At 46.0% G+C, this 20,625-nt stretch overlaps 1 protein-coding gene and 1 long non-coding RNA gene across 2 annotated transcripts in view; one reads left to right on the top strand and one right to left on the bottom strand.

Annotated features, from left to right (window-relative positions):
* The window catches only part of LOC141374906 (uncharacterized), a 366,943-nt gene that overhangs the window by 61,503 nt on the left and 284,815 nt on the right, over positions 1-20,625 (top strand). The gene's annotated exons all lie outside the window — the stretch shown is intronic.
* Positions 5,191-6,368, bottom strand: LOC112809005 (non-histone chromosomal protein HMG-17). The gene has a single exon (XM_025852319.2). The coding sequence runs from the start codon at positions 6,267-6,269 to the stop codon at positions 5,997-5,999; it is 273 nt and encodes a 90-aa protein (XP_025708104.1). The 5' UTR covers positions 6,270-6,368; the 3' UTR covers positions 5,191-5,996.

Raw genomic sequence — 20,625 nt, 5'->3', positions numbered from 1 at the left:
ATGATATTCTAGAAAAGGCACCCTTATAAGGACGTCCAACAAATCAGAGGTTGCCGGGGCTGGGAATGGGGGCAGGGGTTGGTTGGCACAAAGCGACTGTTTGCGGTGATGGAAATGTTCTCTGTCTTGACTGTGGTGGTGGTTACACAACTCTGTGCTTTTATGAAAATTGATAGAGCTCTTTAGTAAAAGGGGTGAATTCTGTACGTAAATCACACCTCAGTAAACTTAACTAAAACATGCCCTGTTCTCATCTGGATTTCTGTTATAGTATTGGAGCACTTCTTGTGAGAGTTAGCTAATAATTCACTCTGCCTGGTGGCAATGTGACCCCAGCCCTATGGTGTCACTCAGGCTTACTGCTGCCAGTGAATGCTTATGCCAAGAAACAGACTTGTTCTTAAAGTGAGAGAGATTTGTTTAGGTGGAAATCTGTTGTTGATGTTGTTCCCAGGATCTCCCACTCCCTTTTAGGAAGAGAATACCTTTTCCTGTGTTGGGTGGGGCTAACCTCTGCCCGGTGTCCCTAGAAGTGGTCATGTGATCTGAGCCAGTTGAGTTCTCTCCAGCACTTTGCTGCCAGAGCTCTTGAGGAAGATGGTGGTCTATTTTTGCTGAAATTGGTAGGACGTGAGTGTGAGGCTTTTAGTGGATAGCTTGCTCACCAAATGGAGAAAGCAGGACAAATAGAGCACTGGTATTTGAGCCCCTGGATCTAGCCATGCCTGAAGCTAGATGTGCACCCTGGACTCCCCAATGACATGAGCTAATGAATTCCATTTTTCCCCCACTTAAGCCAGGCTGAGTTTGGTGGCTTCTATCAATCACAGCTGAGCAAGTTCTGACTCACAGTATTCTGGCTGAAAATGAGAAATAGGACAGCAGAAGATTAGACCATTTTAATTAAACTAATGAGTTGTGAGAGGAAGTTCTAATTTCCCTGAACTTTTTTATTACAGAAGCAGGAGAGGGGACAGAGGGTTGAGATGGGGATGAACGAGGGAGACTGAAGGATGGGCAGACAGGCATGCCCCTGGCCAAATGGGGCTGGGGACACTAGGGTGGCATCTCCTCCCAGCAGGGGTTTCCTGGCTGGCTGAGGAGGGCCTGGAGTCAGCAGGCAGAGGGATTGGGGAAGCCCTGGACTATAAGCTAGCTCCAGGCTCTTGCCTTCAACTTGGTAAACCTCAGTGCTGATGGCTGTTCACTTCAGGGGTTGTGAGAGGCTCAGCGGAGGGAACAGCCTCCTTTGGTGACACTCTCATGAAAACCATCAGCACTCTATAGCTTCATTTGCTTGAAGGTAAAAGGCTAGGATAGACAGGGACTGGAGAATCCCTCAGTGTCTGTTGTGGACTTGGGCTTTGATCTGACCTTTGCATGGATGGCAGATGACAGATCATTTTGAGTGAAAGAGGGTGAGGGGAAGCATAAAAGTAGGGCCTAGGGACTGAGAGTTCCTTAGGGGTCAGAGATAGAGATGTGGAAGGAGATTTCTGAATGCTAGCCTGAGCAAGGGGGCTGGGGCAGGCTTCTGGCTGGAGTTGTTCAGTGCCTTTCACGTATTGGAAAGAAGGAGAGACCCACTTTTCAAAAATCTGTTTCTTTTTCAAAATAATGTAGAGTTTTTCTGAATAAAAAGTAATGACTTATCTGTTTAAGAATTTTTAAAAAGCAGCATAGTACATATAAGGAAGTACCACCCATGATCATGAGACCTCCAGAGATAACACGGGCAGCATTTTTGTCTCTTTCTTTCCAGTATTGATTTCAGTGTGCCTATGTGTATTTTGAAATATATGAGAGAGAGATAGACTATAAATAAAATTTGACTCTACTGTATATATAGATTTAGAATTTGCATTTTTTCACTTAATGTATGATAGAAACATTTTCCTGTATATTTTTACGTCTTTTTTACAGCTTGATTTTTTAAATTGTTACATTCCACCATTTAGATGTATTCCTTTTATTAGGTAGAAGACTGTTTCTAATTTTTTAGGATTATAAAACAATATTGTGGTTAAATCCTTACAGATATCTTAAGGATATCTTTTTTTTTAAGATTTTATTTATCTGTCAGAGAGAGAGAGAGAGCACAAGCAGGGGGAGCAGCAGGCAGAGGGAGGAGAAGCAGACTCCCCACTCAGTGGGGAGCCCAATGCAGGGCTCCATCCCAGGATTCTGAGATCATGACCTGAGCCCAAGGCAGATGCTTAACTCACTGAGCCACCCAGGCGCCCCTCTTTTATGTCCATCCTTAAATAATTTTGTAGAACAGAGCTTTAGAATGGTAGGGAAGGTCAAATGGGATATCCACTTAAGAATTTTTGTCTTTATCTGGTCAGGTTACCCCTGATAAATTAGGTGGTGCATAGGGCTCCAGAATTCTCAGAATCTGGCCCTTGCTGGGTATTAATGGATTTTTAGGAACTTGCTAATTGATATGTGGGAAAAGCTCTTTCAATTTTATTTTAATATGCCCTTTTTCTGGTTACAGTAAGGCTGAATTTTTTCTTTTTCATAGAATTAATAGCTATTTGTGTGTTTGGTTGTGTGTGTGTGAATTGCTCTTTACACCCTTTATTCATTTTCCTGTTGGAGTGCTTATATTTTTTTTACTGATTTATAAGGACTCTGTTTATAGTAAAAATATTAGCCCTTTGTGGGCACCAATATATTTTTAAGAGTGTGGTAAAATGTTTTAATAATAGATCTTTTATTGAGGTCAAGGCAGAATGCTTGATTGGAGCAGGCAGCGGGGGTGGGGGAGGGATCCGATGCTGCCCATCCCCTTTTCTATGCAGTATACATCCAGAACTATAAAGTATCTGAGGATATGAAAATGTCCTAGAGCACAGCCTTGGGTTCACAGACAGTGGTGTTTAGCCTGGAGAGGGGGTTCCTGGCTCAACCCCACAGAGCTGGCTACCTGCAGAGGTGGGGCCTGAGCTCCAGCACCACTTTGAATTGCCTGGGCTTCTCTGTCTTTTCTCCCAGGCTTCCAAAGCCTCCCTGTAGGCATTTGGTGCCTAGATGATGAGTGTTTTTATAGAAGCCACTCTACTAGAAAGCAAAATCTATTTGAAAGCTGTTACAGGTTTTTCCAGAAGTTCCAGTTTTTCAAAATCCACCTGTTCCCTTTGCCCCCAGCAATTAACATTTGAATTTCCCAATCTGCAGCTTCCTTTGTACTTCCCTAGTACTATGTACTGTGGGGTCCAAAGGGATGTTCCGCTGGGGGGGATTTAGTTCCTTGGGCGAGGGTGGTAGAGCCCTTCCCCTGACCTGGGGCCAGGCTCCCCAGGAGAGCTCCTTCTCCACCCTCATTCTTCTAGAAGTAGGAGCAGGTCACTTAGGATGTGGATTCTCTCCACCTCTCAAAGGTTCTTTCATATAAATATGTTCATACATTCTCCTGCTGCTCTTTTTCCTGAAAGAGTGAAGTTCGAGGCTTCAGTGCTAAATTTAGCTCTTGCTGACGCACTGGCTCTCTCTCCTAGCAGTCTCCTTGAGTCAGTAGTGCTGCTCTTACCCTCATTTTTGTGCTGGTAGACGAACACCATCACATCCCACATACTACTTAGCTCTGAGGCGTTTCCAGATGGGAAATGCATTTCTGTATTTTCATAGCTGTGTTCTCTGCGTGAATGGATTGTCGTGAAGCCGGGGGCTGGCAGCCAGCCTGTGAGAGACAAAGATCCCCAGGCTGGTGACGGGGAAACCAATGCAGTTGTTGCTATAGGTTTGCTTGCAGTCAGGAAGAGAGAGAGGAAGCTCTTGGAGGAGATCTGGGGGTGCTATTTGACTTGGATATGAATGGAGAATTTTCATGAAGGGGAAGCCTTCTCCCTTGAAGCAAGCCTTAGTATATTGTTAAAGAAAATTATTCTGACACTGGTTACAATAAGGCAGATTTTATTCAGGGCTCTCACAAAAAGGGTATTGCAGGAGGAGAGAGAGCTGGGGCTCAGCTCTGAATACAACAAGGACAAGTGGGGATTGCTCGCCAAAGTACAGAATGAGAGGCTCAGTGGATGCAGAATGGCTAAGAGGAGATCTCAAGGGTTAGGGGGGTCTTAACACATCGAAGTAGGGGATCCTCTCTAAACCAGTGGAGCAGATTCTGGCCAAGACTGGGCTGTGCAGGCCCGGAGGGATGAGGGGCAAGTCGAGGCCTGGTGGTGAAGAGGGGTCAGAGAAGCCTGACTCAAGTTTCATCAAGGAGAGATTTTGGTCTGTCCCTCCTGTGTTCAAGGACAGAAAGAGACCCCATTCTTTCCTCAGAATGATCTAAGCTCATTTCTTGTTCCGTTGCCATTTGTTCATTGAGTATCAGCAGAGCCATCTGTTGGGCCTTGTGGTAGAGGACATTTGCTGGATGGTGCAAACTGTTGAACCGAGGGGGACTCAGGGTCTGCAATGGCAAGGAGTCCTTTGAAGTTTTTATCAGATCGTCCAGCTTCAGCCTGCCGGGCTTCTTTAGATCTTGGCGGGGAAGGTAGGCTACGACCCCTTTGGAGTTCCATGAGGAAGTCAGCAGTCAGGTTGTAGTTCTCAGTGAAGACAGGTCAAGAGAATGGGAGAAAAATGGGAAACAACAATTGAGAACTTGCTGAGGAGTGAGAAAATGTGCAAGATGGCAGGATGTAGTCCAGTTGACAGGTAGGTAACAAAGTAAAAAGTCATTTTACTAAGAGGTGATAAATAGCTCAAGGACAGTGAACCAGACCAGAATTTGATACCCACAGGACTGTGCCATAGTTTCCTGTTGAAAGGTGAAATTTCTACAGTGCCTAGCATCGGTCCCTGAGTGGGTATGTTGAAGCGTCAGCATGGAAGGTGGCCTGGTGTCAGGCAGGCCTGGGTTCAAATCCCTGCCCCAGCTATGAGATGTTGAGCACATTGGTTTAATAAATCCTATAATTTGTCCATGGGTGATACTGACATGCAACTAGAGATGAGAGCTCATGTACTTAAATGGGTTTGGCACTTAGTAGGTGCTGGTGGACCGTGTGCACTGTGCTCTCTTGGTGGGGGAGCGCTCTTCTGTGAGGCAGAGAGGGAGCCTCTGACCCAGACCTCAGTGGCCACTAGGCAGGACCCAGCTGGGAGAAGTGCGAGGCTTGCTGTGGCCAATAGAGACTTGGTCCCGAGATGCTTCTCTCTCTCTCTTTTTTTTTCCCAAGCCAAACTGTATCCAGCTTTATTAAAGATACTTTTCATAAACAATCATGGTATTTCAGGCAGGACATGGGCAGACAATCGTTAACAGTATACAACAACTTTCAAATCCCTTCTTCAATGGACTACCAAAATCAGAAAGCCACTATAAAACCCAATGAAGTCTTCATGTAGATGCTCTGAACAGGGAAAGTTTAGAGTGAGGGTTGACAGTTCACATTCAGCATGTTGTTTAACAACTTTTCACAAGCCGACCCTGACTTTCAGGAAATGAAATGAAAATGGCAGAATTATCAATCTGAAGATCCACGAGCTAAAAAAGGAACTTTTTTGAGGGATGCCATCTCAGTGGTGACACTGTAAAGTCCAGATTGCCTGACATACTGGGAACCATGTCTTAGGGGTCAGGTTCCAACAGGTCTCTGGGTTTAAGGGAGTCAAGTCTATGTTGAAGGCAGACAGGGAGAAGAAGACATAAAAAAATGAGTTTTAGTTTTTCCACACCACCGAGGGGTTTGTGCCAAGGCGGCTCATGTGTGTCAACATCAAGGAATCCCTCCTCCTGGGAGCCAAGAGGAAGTTTCTCAAAACTAGAAGGGAAAGGTGTTTTTCCCCTTGTATCAGTCTAGCTTTGGAGATATTCTATTAGTGACATATGCCCTTCCCCCCAAACAATGAAGTGTTCTGTGTGCTAATAACATAGCTTAAAAAAAAGTAAAACAAAATTCTGCATTTTTATAAGACTTGATAAAAAATAGTATTTCAAACTGTACAGTCACCAGAAGTACACAGTTATCAAAAATGCACACACTTCACTTGGCATCTCCAGCACCTTCAGCTTTCTGTGCCTGGTCTGTTTTGGCATCTCCGTTTTCTGCAGGGTTATTCCCATCCTTGCCAGCATCAGCTTTCCCCTTTTTCCCTTTGGGTACCTTCTCTCCCTTCTTTGCAGGGGCCTTTTTAGGCTTGGGCTCTGGCTTTGGAGGAGCAGGTTTAGCAGATAACCTTGCAGATCTTCTCTGTGGCTCATCCTTCACCTTGGCTTTATCTCCTTTAGCATCTCCTTCAGCCTTTCTCTTGGGCATGGTGGTGACGGCGACGGGACGTAAGCGCTGGACGCTGGGATGCAGCAGCGCGCGGGCTTTGGCCGGTCCGGGGGTCGGTCTCGCCTCTTCTTCTTCACACTGCTCTCTTTTTTTTTTTTTTTTTTAAAGATTTTATTTATTTATTTGAGAGAGAGAGAGAATGAGAGAGAGAGAGAGTGAGCACATGAGAGGGGGAAGGGTCAGAGGGAGAAGCAGACTCCCTGCTGAGCAGGGAGCCCGATGCGGGACTCCATCCTCAGACTCCAGGATCATGACCTGAGCCGAAAGCAGTCGCTTAACCAACTGAGCCACCCAGGCGCCCCCTCTCTCTCTTTTTTTTATTTTTATTTTTTTAAAGATTTTATTTATTTGAGAGAGAGAGAATGACAGATAGAAAGCACGAGAGGGTAGAGGGTCAGAGGGAGAAGCAGACTCCCCGCTGAGCAGGGAGCCCGATGTGGGACTCGATCCCGGGACTCCAGGATCATGACCTGAGCCGAAGGCAGTCGCTCAACCAACTGAGCCACCCAGGCGCCCCCTCTCTCTCTTTTTTTTAATAAAGATTTTTATTTATTTATTTTTGACACAGAGAGGGAGAGAGCACAAGTAGGCAGAGCGGCAGGCAGAGGGAGAGGGAGAAACAGGCTCCTTGCTGAGCGGGGAGCCCGATGTGGGGCTCGTTCCCAGGACCTTGGGATGACGACCTGAGCTGAAGGGAGAGGCTTAACTGACTGAGCCACCCAGGCGCCCCCCCCCCCCGCCCCGCACCCGAGATGCTTCTCACTGGCTGTGCGGTGTTTGCTGGTTTGCTGTGCACCTGATGGGTGTTTTGGTCATGCTTCCCATCTCAGGTAGGTATCCTTCACCCTACTGTGCAGATGGAATTGAAGCTTCGAGAAGGTAACTACCTGCTCAAACACACAGGAAGTGTCAAGGCGGGGATTTGAGCCCAGGCCAGTCTGGTCCAGAGCCCAGGCCCTCTGCCCTGTTGGGCACTGTTGGTGACCAGGGAGGCAGAGCCACACTAGGGGAGAATGTTTTGGGCAGTGCGGAGGCACAGGGATATAGTGGGTAATGGCATGGCCTTTGGAATCAGACAGACTGGGGTTCAAATCCTGACAATGATAGTACTTAGCTGTGTGAGCATGGGAAATGACTTAACCTCTGTGATCTTTGGTTCTTCTTCTGTAACATGAGGGAGCTGTAACTATTCCAAGGGAGCGTGTGAGGATATCATGAGAGAAGGTCTGCAGAACCTTGGCACAGGCCCTGGGGGGGATGAGCATTCAGTCAGTGGTGGCAGCTTTCGTGTATATGGGGGACGCTGGGCCCTTTCTCATTCACTTGATCTCCTTGTTGGTCCTTGGGAAGGGCAGACTCTAGAGGGCAAGTCAGTCAGACATAGGAGTCACCTTTGGTGTTGCTTGTTAGTCCTGGCACGTGTTGCTGGGAGCTGTTTATCAGAAACGTAACCGCTGAAGATTGGCAGGACAAGGAGAAGACTGGCTGGGTACGGGGCGTTCCCAGAGTGGTTCCAATTCCACTCTTCCTAGTGATGGGCCAAAAGGAGAGACCAGAATAGGGGCTCATTTGGGCCTAGTGGGACCTCCTGAGGGAACCCAGCCTGGCAGACGTGGGCAGGGTCCAGAGTTCTTGCTGGAGCAGGAGGGACTCTCAATGTCCCGACCTTCTATCTGTGGCTCATTAATAATTTGTTGATTCTGGCACTGTTTTAGGTTCAGAGGTCACAGTGACACACAAACAAACAAAAAAATCCACACACTCACAGGGGTCATATTCTAGTGGGGAGGACAGACAGGAAACATGTAAGCACATAGATTTGAATGCAGTCTTGGGGGAATGAAGAACAGTAAAGCAGTGGAATGGGACAGAGGAGTGTTTTGGGGTGACCAGGAAGGGGACACGTAAGCAGAGACCCTGGTGAAGTAAGGGCGCCAATCATGAGAATGTTGTGGGGGGCATTCCAGGCAGAGGCCCCCGGGGGGAGGTGGAACTGACCCGGGTACAGCAAGAAGGCCCACGGAGTGGGAGAAGGCGGAGGTGGGAAATGAAGTCAGGCTGGAAGCTACCAGATGCCGTTGACCTTCTCACCATTTGCGGCAATCACTATTTCCAGATCTCAGGGAGGAGTTAGCCGCCCCTTTCCCCGTGTGCATCACGTGTGCACACGGCTCCCGCGGCAGTCCTCACACACAGTAGGGCTGTTGGTCTATCATATCCCCAGACCGTGAGCTCCTCAGGCCGGGGACCGTGTCTGTGTTGCTTATACCTAACACCTCGCGTGGAACACGGGCTTCACACGTTGAAAAATGAATTCGAGTGATGACGGTGCCGTCGGACGGGGTTTCCCTCTGTGCCCGTCGCTGCGGTAAGCACTTGATGCTTCGTCCGCCCGTTGGGTCGGTAGCCCCCTCCCCAGGTATTGTCCCGGGTTCATCCCCAGAGGATCCACCCCGAGCACCTCCCGCGCTGGGACGGAAGTCAGGAGGGGAGGGGCGGTGCGTTCCACCACGGTGACGCCTGAGCGCCGGCTGCACGCGCGGGGAGGGGGGGGGGCGAGGTGAGGGGGCGCCTGTGAGCGCGCTGCCGCGGGATGTGGTGTGCGTGCGTTGCTCAGGGGCCTGGCAGCGCTCCGTCTTCTCGGTCCCGGAGAGGACACGCTGACCCCTGCCTGCTTGGAGCATCCCAAGGGGCCTGTGGGGTTAGCCCTCAGACCTCCTCTCGGCTTCCTAATCCACAAATGGAAAAGTGGCACTTAAAAGGAGTTTATTCAGGTGGGAACTGTGTAAGACATGGAAATAAGGCTTTTGAGCTGCTGCACATAAACTGGAGTGTAAATGAAAAGCTTTTTATTTGGTTTCGGAGCCAGACTTCGAGAAGCCAGTGGGCCATGTGGTCTGGAAGCGCACGTTGTGAGCAGCGGGGCGGAACAGGGGCCACCGGGAATGGCGAGGAGGGGGAATCGCTCTTGCGCTGGAACGGCCGAGAGGCCAGGGCGTCAACAAACACAGTCGGGACCCAGAAAGTTTTCCGAAAAGATGGAAGGCGGGGGAGAGGAAGAAAGGCAGGGCCTCCCTCCCGGCGTATTTGAGAAGGGAAACGCTTGCGGTAACCCATGTAGGCAGCTTTTATAACTTCCTCCCCGCAATGCGCCGGGCAGACCCTGAACAGGCCGGTGTTTTGTCTTCCTGTAACGAAGCCGAGTGACCCAGGGGCAGCTCCCCAGCAGTGGCTCGCCCGGGGCTCCGCCGGTGGGGCTCCGCCGGAGTGCTGGGTGCAGCTGGGCGACCTCCTGCCTGCCGGCTGAGCCCCCGGCCTGGATTCCCGGCCTCCTCGGCATGCTCGAGTTCTGCTGGTCACCGTCCTTCAGCGGCAGGTCCTCCATGGCCGCTGCCGAAGAAGGAGGCGGCAGGCGGGCTGGGAAGGCAGCCACTCTGGGGAGGAAGGCGCGGGTCTACACTGTCAAGGGTTGCTGCTTGGGGACGGCAGGGGGGCCAATAGCACGGGGCACCCACAGAACGCTTTGTGCCTTGGGTTGCCGCTTGCCAGGGCACTTTCCATGACTAGCTTTAATCTGCATTTATAATCTCTTCTCTTTGGTAGTAAGTCCATATGTGTGAGTGTGAGGTAAATTTGGGCATTGGATTCCCTGCGTGGTTAAAAATATGTATCTGTGACATTGGCGACCTGCATGGGCATGTGTTTTGAGAGCCACGGGCCAGGGGAGATGCCCAGCTAGCTGCTCTGACATACTAGGAAGCTCAGGAACCGTCTCTGAGGTGAGGGTACATCTGCTGTTGATGTTCTTGTTAATAGACGTCTTCTCCCTGTTTTCTTTCAGGTGATTATATGGAAACCAGATAGGTATCTTAAAAAATTTTTTTTAAATTTAATTTTATTAAGTTAGTCACCATACAGTACATCATTAGTTTTTTTTTTTTTTTAAGATTTTATTTATTTATTTGAGAGAGAGAGAAACAGCATGAGAGGGGAGAGGTTCAGAGGGAGAAGCAGGCTCCCTGCTGAGCCGGGAGCCGGATGTGGGACTCAATCCCAGGGCTCCGGGATCATGACCTGAGCCAAAGGCAGTTGCTTAACCAACTGAGCCACCCAGGCACCCAGTACATCATTAGTTTTTGATGTAGTGTTCCATGATTCATTGTTTGTGCATAACGCCCAGTGCTCCACGCAGAATGTGCCCTCTTTAATACCCATCACCAGGCTAACCCATCCCCCCAACCCCCTCCCCTCTAGAACCCTCATATCTTAAAAATTTTAAAAAGATCTTTTATCCTAAGAATTTCAGGTTTGTTCTTTAACCTGTATTAATTATGGAAAAATTAGAACATAGCAAAAATAAGGAGACCCAAGTCCTTTGCATTCCTGGCATGCGGGGTAGTTGCTGCTGCTTATTGGTGTTTATGTTCTTCTAGACTCTTTCCTGATGAGCATATCTTAATATAAAATAAAATCTAATAAGTGGTGATGGCTTACATTTGAACGTTACTATTTGCCAGCACTTTACGTGTATAGACTAATTTAATCCTCAAGAATCCATTTGGTTTTTATTATTAAACCTGTTGTATGGATGAGAAAGCCGAGGCCCAGAATGATTAGGTACCTTAAGGTCACATAGGTAAGTAGCCAAGCTGGGATCTGAACCCTGGCAATCTGGTTCCATAGTCTGTGCTCTTAGGTACACACTATACTGATTTGCAAAAGAAAAGGATGGGGCACCTGGCTGGCTTTGTCAGTACAGCATATGACTCTTGATCCTGGGGCTATAAGTGCAAGCCCCACACTGGGTGTAGAGATTACTTAAAAATAAAATCTTAAAAAAAAAAAAAGAATAGAATAAAACTAGTCATAACAATTTTTAACTTGTTTTTCCCCTTAATATGTTATGAATCCCTTTTGATGTCAATAACTTTACATTCAGAGCATCTTTTCAAAATGGGCAAGCTGTGGCGCAAGCAGTGCGAAAATGGAATGCTATTTTCTTACGTGGCCATTTTAGGTAATAATAATTATTGTATTTATTTATTTATTTATTTATTTATTTATTTATTTTTAAAGATTTATTTATTTATTTGAGAGAGAGAGAATGAGAGATAGAGAGCATGAGAGGGAAGAGGGTCAGAGGGAGAAGCAGACTCCCTGCTGAGCAGGGAGCCCGATGTGGGACTCGATCCCGGGACTCCAGGATCATGACCTGAGCCGAAGGCAGTCGCTTAACCAACTGAGCCACCCAGGCGCCCCCCAATAATTATTGTATTTTAAAATAGCAGACATCGGGGCGCCTGGGTGGCTCAGTCAGTTAAGTGTCTGACTCTTGATTTCGGCTCTGGTCCTGATCTCAGGGTTGTGAGATCGAGCCCTGGCTCTGTGCAGGGCGTGGAGCTTGCTTCAGATTCTGTCTCTCTCCCTCTGTCTTTGCCCCTCCCCTCTGCTTGCACACAGGCGCGTGCTCTCTCTCGCTAAAATAAATAAATCTGTAAAATAAATAAAAAAGCTGATGTCAAGGCTCTGCCTCATGCTGTGCTAAGAGCTATGTGTGTATTATCTATTTTAAGCCTCATATAACTAGGGCTTCTTGCAGGGGAACAAGTTAGGGAGGATCAGGTGTAGATTTTCCAGGTTGTATCTCATTTCCATTAAGCTTCAAATTAGGTTTTTTTTTTTTTTTAACTAGTCTCCATGCCCAAAATGGGGCTTGAACTCAAGACCCCGAGATCAAGAGTCACATACTCTACTGACTGAGTCAGCCAGGTACCCCTCAAATTTAGATTTTTGACTTTATCTTCAAATAAGGTTATATATACAGTAATATTTATTTTTGTGTGTTAATTTTAAAAACAACTTGTTACTTTGAAATAGTTTGACTCAGAGGGAGTTGCAAAAATAGTACAGAGAATTTCTGTGTATTCTTCACCCTGCTTCCCCCAGTGATATCTTCCATAACTGTAGTACACTGTTAGAACCGGGAAACTGATGTTAGCATTTCCTATTAACTCAGGTTCTCCATTTGTTATTAAAGTTAAATTGTTTGGGGCACCTGGGTGGCTCAGTTGGTTAAGCGACTGCCTTCGGCTCAGGTCATGATCCTGGAGTCCCGGGATCGAGTCCCACATCGGGCTCCCTGCTCGGCAGGGAGTCTGCTTCTCCCTCTGACCCTCTTCCCTCTCGTGCTTTCTATCTCTCATTCTCTCTCTCTCTGAAATAAATAAATAAAATCTTTTTAAAAAAATAAAGTTAAATTGTTTTACAAAAAATAAACACAAAATACATGACAACTGATAATCTAGTTTGGTAGTTATTTGTTGTTAAATATATAGGAGTCTCTAAGTGGTGGAGGCTGGGGCCTCTCTCCTGCCTCACAGAGGTGAATAGTGTTATTAGCTCCATTCAACAGGTAAGGGATGGGGGTCAGAGAGGGTAAGTCACTTGCACGAAGTCACACACCTATAGTGAGCTTCCGAGCTGGGACTTAACTCCTCTGATTCTAAGATCCACTCTTGAGTCCCCACACTTCCCAGCATCTCTTCTGATTTCCTGGCTTTTCGGGGCAAGGCTCTGAATATAAGTAGGTGTGTTTACATGAATCCGTGCACACGTAGATTTTTCCCCACTATCCAGAGCTCCTTCTCCGAGACTAGAGAATGCCAGAGCTGAAGAGGACCTTGAGTAGGGCATTTAGCCCAACGCCTCATTTAATAGAGAGCAGTTGCGCCAGCGCAGGGCCCCACTGCTGTGTCTTGAGTTGGCCCAGACCCTGGGACTACAGCCACCTTCTTCCATAAACCCAGTCATTTTGTTGGTCTCCTTTGAGACTCTCCTCCAGTTACTCATTTCCACATTTGCTGACTTCTAGCCGCCTGGCTGTCAACTTGCTCTGTTCCTTCCTGGAGGCGCTTGGGGAGCCTGAGCAGTGGTGGGCTGTGCCTCGCTTCCTGAACTTGTCCACCCTCCCCCTCTTCTCCTACCTGCCTGCCCAGTGCCTCTCAGCTGGTGCCTGGGACTCCAATGAAGAGCAAAAGCCATTTGTGTAGGAAAGATGCAGGAAATAAGATTTCTGTAAAGTCCTGTCCAGGGGTGGGCTACTGAGAAAACATTCCTGGCCAACAGGTGCCTGCCAGGGAAGGTCTTTGTGAAGGGTAACTAAGTGATAGAAAACAATGGTATTTCACTTGCCCTGGTTTTGAAAGTAGATTCCAGCACTTTTTTTTTTTTTTTTGAGATTTTATTTATTTGACAGAGAGCAGGAGAGCACAGGCAGGGTGAGTGGCAGAGGGAGGGGGAGTGTGAGAGGGAGAAGCAGGCTTCCTGCTGAGCAAGGAGCCTGAAGTGGGGTTCAATCCCAGGACCCCAGGAAAGATGCAGGAAATAAGATTTCTGTAAAGTCCTGTCCAAGATTTTTACCCCCATCCCAGTCAGTCCCCCTCTTACTTGACTGCCTTCTTTCCTACCTTCGTTCAGAACTTGAGCTGCCAGTGCAGTCCACTTCTGTAACCCAGAAAGCAGACAAAGCCCACCCCCTTGCCTTCCCAGCCACAGCCATGGCCTGTCACTCAAGCAAAGACTATGTGTGAACTTTATCATTCCTGTTAAAGAAATCAGGGACTTGTCTAGTTGACCCCTGCAGTAACTCTGCCCAAACTTTTATTGAATTTTATGGATAGAACCATGGGAATGCAGATAGGATTGTTCCAGACTTTCCACCCACCCCACTTAAGAAGTACCAGGTGTGCCTTCCATTCTCGTTGACTTGATGTGTGTGTGTGTGTGTGCGCGCGCCTGCATGTGCACGTGTGCATGTGTGACCTGAACCTGTGTAGGCGTGAGAGAGCATCTGGTGGCTCGCATGGATCTCCCAAGCAGTTGGGACCAAGCCCTCACTTGCTGAAGCTTTTAGCCACTTCCGGTGGAGAAATGCTCCTGTGCCCGGGCAGTACCTGGGAGGGCCCAGGATGGAAGGTGATGCACTCAGCGGAGTGCTGCCTGAAACTGCTGCAAGAGCTGGTCTTCAAGTGAAGCGGGGCTTGCTGAGTGGCATGACCCTCCTAATATCATTACATGCCGGGGCCTGTCGGCTGCTATCCTCACAGCCACACAGAGAGACCGTATTTCCTCACAGGAAGCCCCTCCAGCCTGAGAGGAGGGAAGGAAGAGGGGATTACCTTGCCTCACCCTTGGACCTGCCCAAAGCTCAGTATACGGTTGAGACCTCGGGTATTCAGGGGTGGGCTACTGAGAGAACATTCCCGGCCAACAGGTGCCTGCCAGGGAAGGTCTTTGTGAAGGGTAACTAAGTGATAGAAAACAATGGTATTTCACTTGCTCTGGTTTTGAAAGTAGATTCCAGCACTTTTTTTTTTTTTTTTTGAGATTTTATTTATTTGACAAAGAGAGAGCAGGAGAGCACAGGCAGGGTGAGTGGCAGAGGGAGGGGGAGTGGGAGAGGGAGAAGCAGGCTTCCTGCTGAGCAAGGAGCCTGATGTGGGGCTCAATCCCAGGACCCTGGGATCCTGACCTGAGCCAAAGGCAGATGCTTAACCAACTGAGCCACCCAGGCACCCCAGATTCCAGCATTTTAATTCATTCTTCCAACTTTGTAGCATGCAAAATGTAATACAAATGTGAATAAGACAGTCTCTGTCTTAAGGGAACCTGTTAGAAAGGCAGAATCCCAGGGCTCATCCCAGCTTACTGAAGCAGAGTTGGCATTGTCACAGGTCTATAATATCTCCAGGTCTCCTGGTGCTTCGCATGCCCGTTCGAGTCCGCATGTTCTGCCCCTCCTGATTCCTCCACCTGTAACATACATCATTCGTTGATCAAATAATTGTTCCACTAACTACATATTTGAGTTGGCACCTGTGATGAAGTCTCTTTGTCATCCCTGTTGGAGTAGGAGTGAATTCAATAAGAAATAATTTCAGGGCGCCTGGGTGGCTCAGTTGGTTGAGCGACTGCCTTCGGCTCAGGTCATGATCCTGGAGTCCCGGGATCGAGTCCCGCATCGCGCTCCTTGCTCAGCGGGGAGTCTGCTTCTCCCTCTGACCCTCCCTCCTCTCATGTGCTCTCTCTCTCTCTCTCTCTCTCATTCTCTCTCTCAAATAAATAAATAAAATCTTAAAAAAAAAAGAAATAATTTCAGTACAGTGTGATAAGTCTGCTAAGTGAGGTATAGGCTATGGGCTACAGACCTTTTTCATTCTCTTGATAAATTTTTGCTGTATACCGTGTGCCTGGGGCTCTGCTAGCAGAGGGGTGTAGTGTAAGGTCAGACAAGCTTCCTGCTCTGAGGAGCTTAAATCCCATGGGGAGAGCGGGTGATAAGCAGTAAAGAAACATACAAACAAGGTAACTACCCATGGTGATAAAATGCTTTGCAGGGAATAAATGGGGTGATAGGAGAGAGTGATGGTACATAGGTTAGTCGGGGAGTTGAGGATCACGGGAGATAACTCTTGGACAGCACATGAAAGGCACTTGATAAGGTTATTATTCTTCCTACAACAGTGAACATTTTGTCTGCTGCCTCCTGGTTTTTAATTTGCAGCAATACATGATGGACTTCTGTCCCCAAACCAAATGTCTCTTTCCTTGGTGTGTGTGCGGCAGCCTAACATATGTCTGACCACAGTGATGGTCCATGGGCTTCCCAACCTCTTATCACAGAGTCTACGTATGCTGTCTTCTCTGCCCAAAACAGGATTCTGAACTGAGCAGATAGAATTTCAGATCCCTCCAGTACTCCTCCAGGCCCTGAAATCAGCTCTCTCCTAGAGTGATGCTTGAGTCAGCCCAGCTCTCTGCTTTGGAGAAAGCATGCTTGAGTCTCTGATGCTTGAGTCAGCCCAGCTCTCTGCTTTGGAGAAAGGACATCTTTTCCTTTCATGACATTCCCATCCTATCTTCCCTTGGAATCTGATTCCATACTGCCTTTTGAGTTGCACACACATCTCACTTGACCATCTTTCTAGCCATACCTGATCACACTAGTGCCTGTGAGTCTCTCTCTTCCCTGATCTATGTGAGTAGGAGTTGAGTGCTTGCTCTTTGTCACGTCCTGTGCTTGGTGCATGGAGTAAGTCCATGGGTGAAAGGACGCAGTCCCCGCCCCTGTAGTGCAGGCAAGTAGACTAAGACTCCATTTACTGCGTCAATCACAACAAAGGAAAATGCCCTCAGGACCTATGCTTGGAAGGAGACAGGTGCTTGGTACCTTGACCTCAACTCAGTAAAGAGGGGCAGAGAAGCAGCGTCTGCAAAGGCAAGGGGAAAAAAAAGGGTGAAAGCCTCTTGGGAGCATGGGAGATCCCTGTCTGCATGCCTTATGGTTCCCCACATAGCCTGGCTGCTTCCCCCCACTTCTAGCCTCTGTGGTCAGATTCAACAATCATTCTCAAACCTCGTCTTATTTGACCTATCAGCAGCATTTGGCACAATTAATCATACCCTTCTCCTTGAAAAGGTTTTTTTGTTTATTGCTTGACTCCCTGGACACCGTGCTTTCCTGATGGTCTTCCTTCCTGCCTATCAACTCCTTTTCCGAGCTTCCCTGTCACAATGTCCCAGGCTTTTGTCTTTGGATCTCTTCTCTCTTTCCTCACGCTAGCTGTAAATACCACCTCTAAGTTTATCCTCTCCAGCTCTGACCTGTCGCCTGTCAGACTCATGTATCCATTTACCCGCTTGGCACTCCTCCCTCAAATATTCATTAGACATCTTAAAATTAATAAGGCCCATATTAACTGTCCCTGCCGCCCAGATTTGTTCTTCCCAGTCTTCCTCCACCCCCCTAAATAGTTATTCAAACCATAAACCTTGGAATCACCCTTGACCTCTCTCCTCCGATCCACTCGCATTCAGTGCTTTAGCGAATCCTGTCTGCTCACCCTTTGTGTGTATCTGTGATCTTTGCACTTCTCACCACCTCCATTGCTACTCTTGGTCTAAACCACCACTGTCTCTTGCCCAGACCATGTGGTCAGCTCCTAACTGTGCTTCTGCTACTGGCCCTGCTGTTCTCAACATGGCAGCCCACATGGTCCTTCTCCAGTAGAGTCAGGTCATGCCACTCTCAGCTTAAAACCCTTCAAAAGCTGTACCATGTCACTAGAATAAAAGCCAAAGTCTTTACAGTGACCCATTTCCTCATTACCTTATACATGGTTCTAATGTGTATAGTGTCTCTTCTCTTCCACGCATTCTTAGAAAATGTGTGTAGTTAATTTATGTGCAAGTTTCTCAAACTTTTAATTCTATAATTATATTTTAATATATAAGTGGTATTGTTATAGATGTCATTCTGATTCTTTTTTCACTCAGCTCAATGTTTTTAGTTTTGTCTTTTTGCCAATGTATGATAATACAACCAGCTACACACATGAGATAAAGAATTAATTAAATTAAATTAATTTAATTTAATTTAATTCAATTAATAATTGAATTAAAAAGGAGAAATGAAAGGAAATTAGTGTATAATAAAAGATGTAATTTGATATATAAATGCACAGGCACAGATATACTGGAAGACATAATGAAATATGCGCTTTTAAGGAAAAACTTTGGATTTAAGAGAAGAAAAGATTTAAGTACTGTTGTGCAAACTTTCTGTAAAGCTCTTGGTATTTTCAAGTAAAAGCTAAACAGATACTATGTGACAAACTATTTTCCCATGCAAATGTTTGGCAAGACATTTGACAGTTCTACAGAGCATTGTATGTGTGTGTGTTTCCTGTGCATTGTGGGACCTCTAGTGTTCCTGCCCTATTCCCAACTGTGACAAACAAAAGGGCCCCCACAGGTGTTCAGAATGGCTCCTGGAGATGGATCACAGACCTAAATCTAAAGCCTAAAACCATAACATTTCTAGAAGAAAACATAGGAGAAAAATATTTATGACGTTTGTTTAGGCAAAAAAGTCTCAGATGCAACACTATGAGCCATAAACACTATGAGCCATAAAACCAGAAATGGATAAATTGGACTTCACCAAAACTAAAAACTTTTGCTTTTCAAAAGGCACTGACAAGAGAATGAAGGGATAAGCCACAGAGTAGGAGAAACTATTTGCAAAGCATACTTCTGTTGAAGGACTTGTATCTAGAATATATAAAGAACTCTTAAAACCGAGTAATAAGAAAACAACCGAATTTTAAAAAACAAATGACGTGAAAAGACACTTCATCAAAGATGTATGGGTAGTAAATAAGCACGAGAAGATGTTCAACAGCATTAGTCATTAGGGAAATGGAAATTAAAACTGCAGTGAGATACCACCAGCGCCTGTTGGAATGGCTGCCGGTGGAAAGACTGACCGTATACTAAGAGTTGGTGAAGATGTGGGTTCCAGAATTCTGACAAACTGTTAGTGAGAAGGTAAAAAGGCACAGCCACTTTGGAAAGTATTAAATTTATTTATTTGAGAGAGAGCGAGCGAGAGCGAGCATGAGTGGGGGGAGGGGCGGAGGGAGAAGCAAATTCCCCATTGAGCAGGGAGCCAGATATGGGGCTTGATTCTGGGACTCCAGGATCATGACCTGAGCCAGAGGCAGTGGCTTAACCGATTAAGCCACCCAGGTGCCCCAGTTTGGTAGTTTCCTACAAAGTTAAGCATCTGTCTCCTATGTGATCTAGCCATTGCTTTCCTAGGTGTTCACCCAAGAGAAAAGCAAGCAAGCAAGCTGAATCGTATACAGATATTCATAGCATGATTATTTGTAATATAGTTGACCCTTGAACATCATGGGCTTGAACTTCATGGGTCCAACTAGATGTGGATTTTTTTTAAGATATTGTATGAAACATGGATTTTTAAAATTAAATTAACATGGATTAATTAAATATGGATTTTTAAAGAAACTGTTTTAAGATAAAATACAGTATAGTACGGTAAATGTGTTTTCCCCTAAGATCTTCTTAACCTTTTTTCTCTAGCTTACTTTATTGTAAGAATTATAGCATATAATACATATAACATGCAAAATACTTACTTGTCAATTGTTCGTGTTATCGGTAAGGCTATGGTCAGTTATTTGTAATTAAGGTCTTGGGGAATCACAAGTTATACGCAGATTTGTGACTGTGAGGGGATTGGCACCCGCAACCCCTGCATTGTTCAATGGTCAACTGTAGTCAAAACTGTAGTAAAACCCAGAAACGATGCAAATGTTCATTTAGTTGAAGGGATAAATTGTAATACATCCAAAATTCCCATGGAGAGGTATTTCCCCTCTGACAACCTAAAGTCCAAATTTCTGAACTTCATGTTCAAGGCCTTTCAAAAGCAATTTTCATTTCACTTTCTCTCCTGACGTTTCCCCACTAGATGCCCTTTACATTGAGTCCTCTAAGTTCCCTGAATACTCTGCATGGCTTTAAAGGTGAAGCTTTACAACTGTAGTTATTAAGTCTTGGTTACCCTGTCCTTTATTTTAGGTTTGTTTGTTTGTGTGTGTGTTTGTTTTAGATGATCTATCTATCTATCTGATCTCTACACCCAATGAGGGCTTCAACTCATGACTCTCAGATCAAGAGTCATGCTCCACTGACTGAGTCATCCAGGCACCCCTATTTTGGCTTTCTTATCCTGTCAAACTCCTACTGAAGGCACGTCCATATCCTCCAGAGTTAGATGCTCCTTGACTTAAACCTAGCAGAACTCCTAAATAGGATGTAGAATTCATTTATGAGTATGTCTGCCCACCAAATTGTCATTTCCTCAAGGGCAGGAAATGAGACTAGGTCTTTTGGTTTTTTAATCCTTTGCACTTAGTATAGAGCTTAGTAGACCACAGGTACTTGGATGAATAAATGAGTGAAAGAATGAATTGGTGTTCAGTTCTGTGTTTTACTATTGAAAATAGTAGTCTTAGCAGCTGGGATGGTTTTAAATGTGAGTGGGATCTTTCATTTAACTGAGGAGAAGCTCCATTTCAGCACCAGTACCAAAAGTTGTAACCCTAATCATCTCATAGTCACTAGGACACATACCAGAGATTTTTATAATGTATATAACTATTGCAGCACCAAAAATAGTAACCACCCAAATGTTCTTCAACAAGGAACTGATTAAATAAATCTCAGTTTCATATAATGCAGTTCTTTGTGTTGGTTAAAAAAACTCCAGTCTTTTCAAACGAATGTGGAGATATGTCAATAAATACAATTTTGAATAAAAAGTTTCAAAACTGTAGAATAGGATCCTGATTTTGAGAAAGAAAACTGTGCGTATAGATCTATATATATACTATGTTAGTTTGTATTTAGGAAAATCTGGAAAGATATTCACTCAGGAAGTTGGGACATGATGGGAAATTTTGTTCTT

Source organism: Callorhinus ursinus, unplaced genomic scaffold, assembly GCF_003265705.2.
Source record: "Callorhinus ursinus isolate GAN/ISIS: 27379988/994484 unplaced genomic scaffold, GSC_fseal_2.0 scaffold23, whole genome shotgun sequence".
In the NCBI taxonomy this organism is placed as follows: domain Eukaryota; kingdom Metazoa; phylum Chordata; class Mammalia; order Carnivora; family Otariidae; genus Callorhinus; species Callorhinus ursinus.
This window is presented reverse-complemented; position numbering and strand designations above follow the sequence as displayed.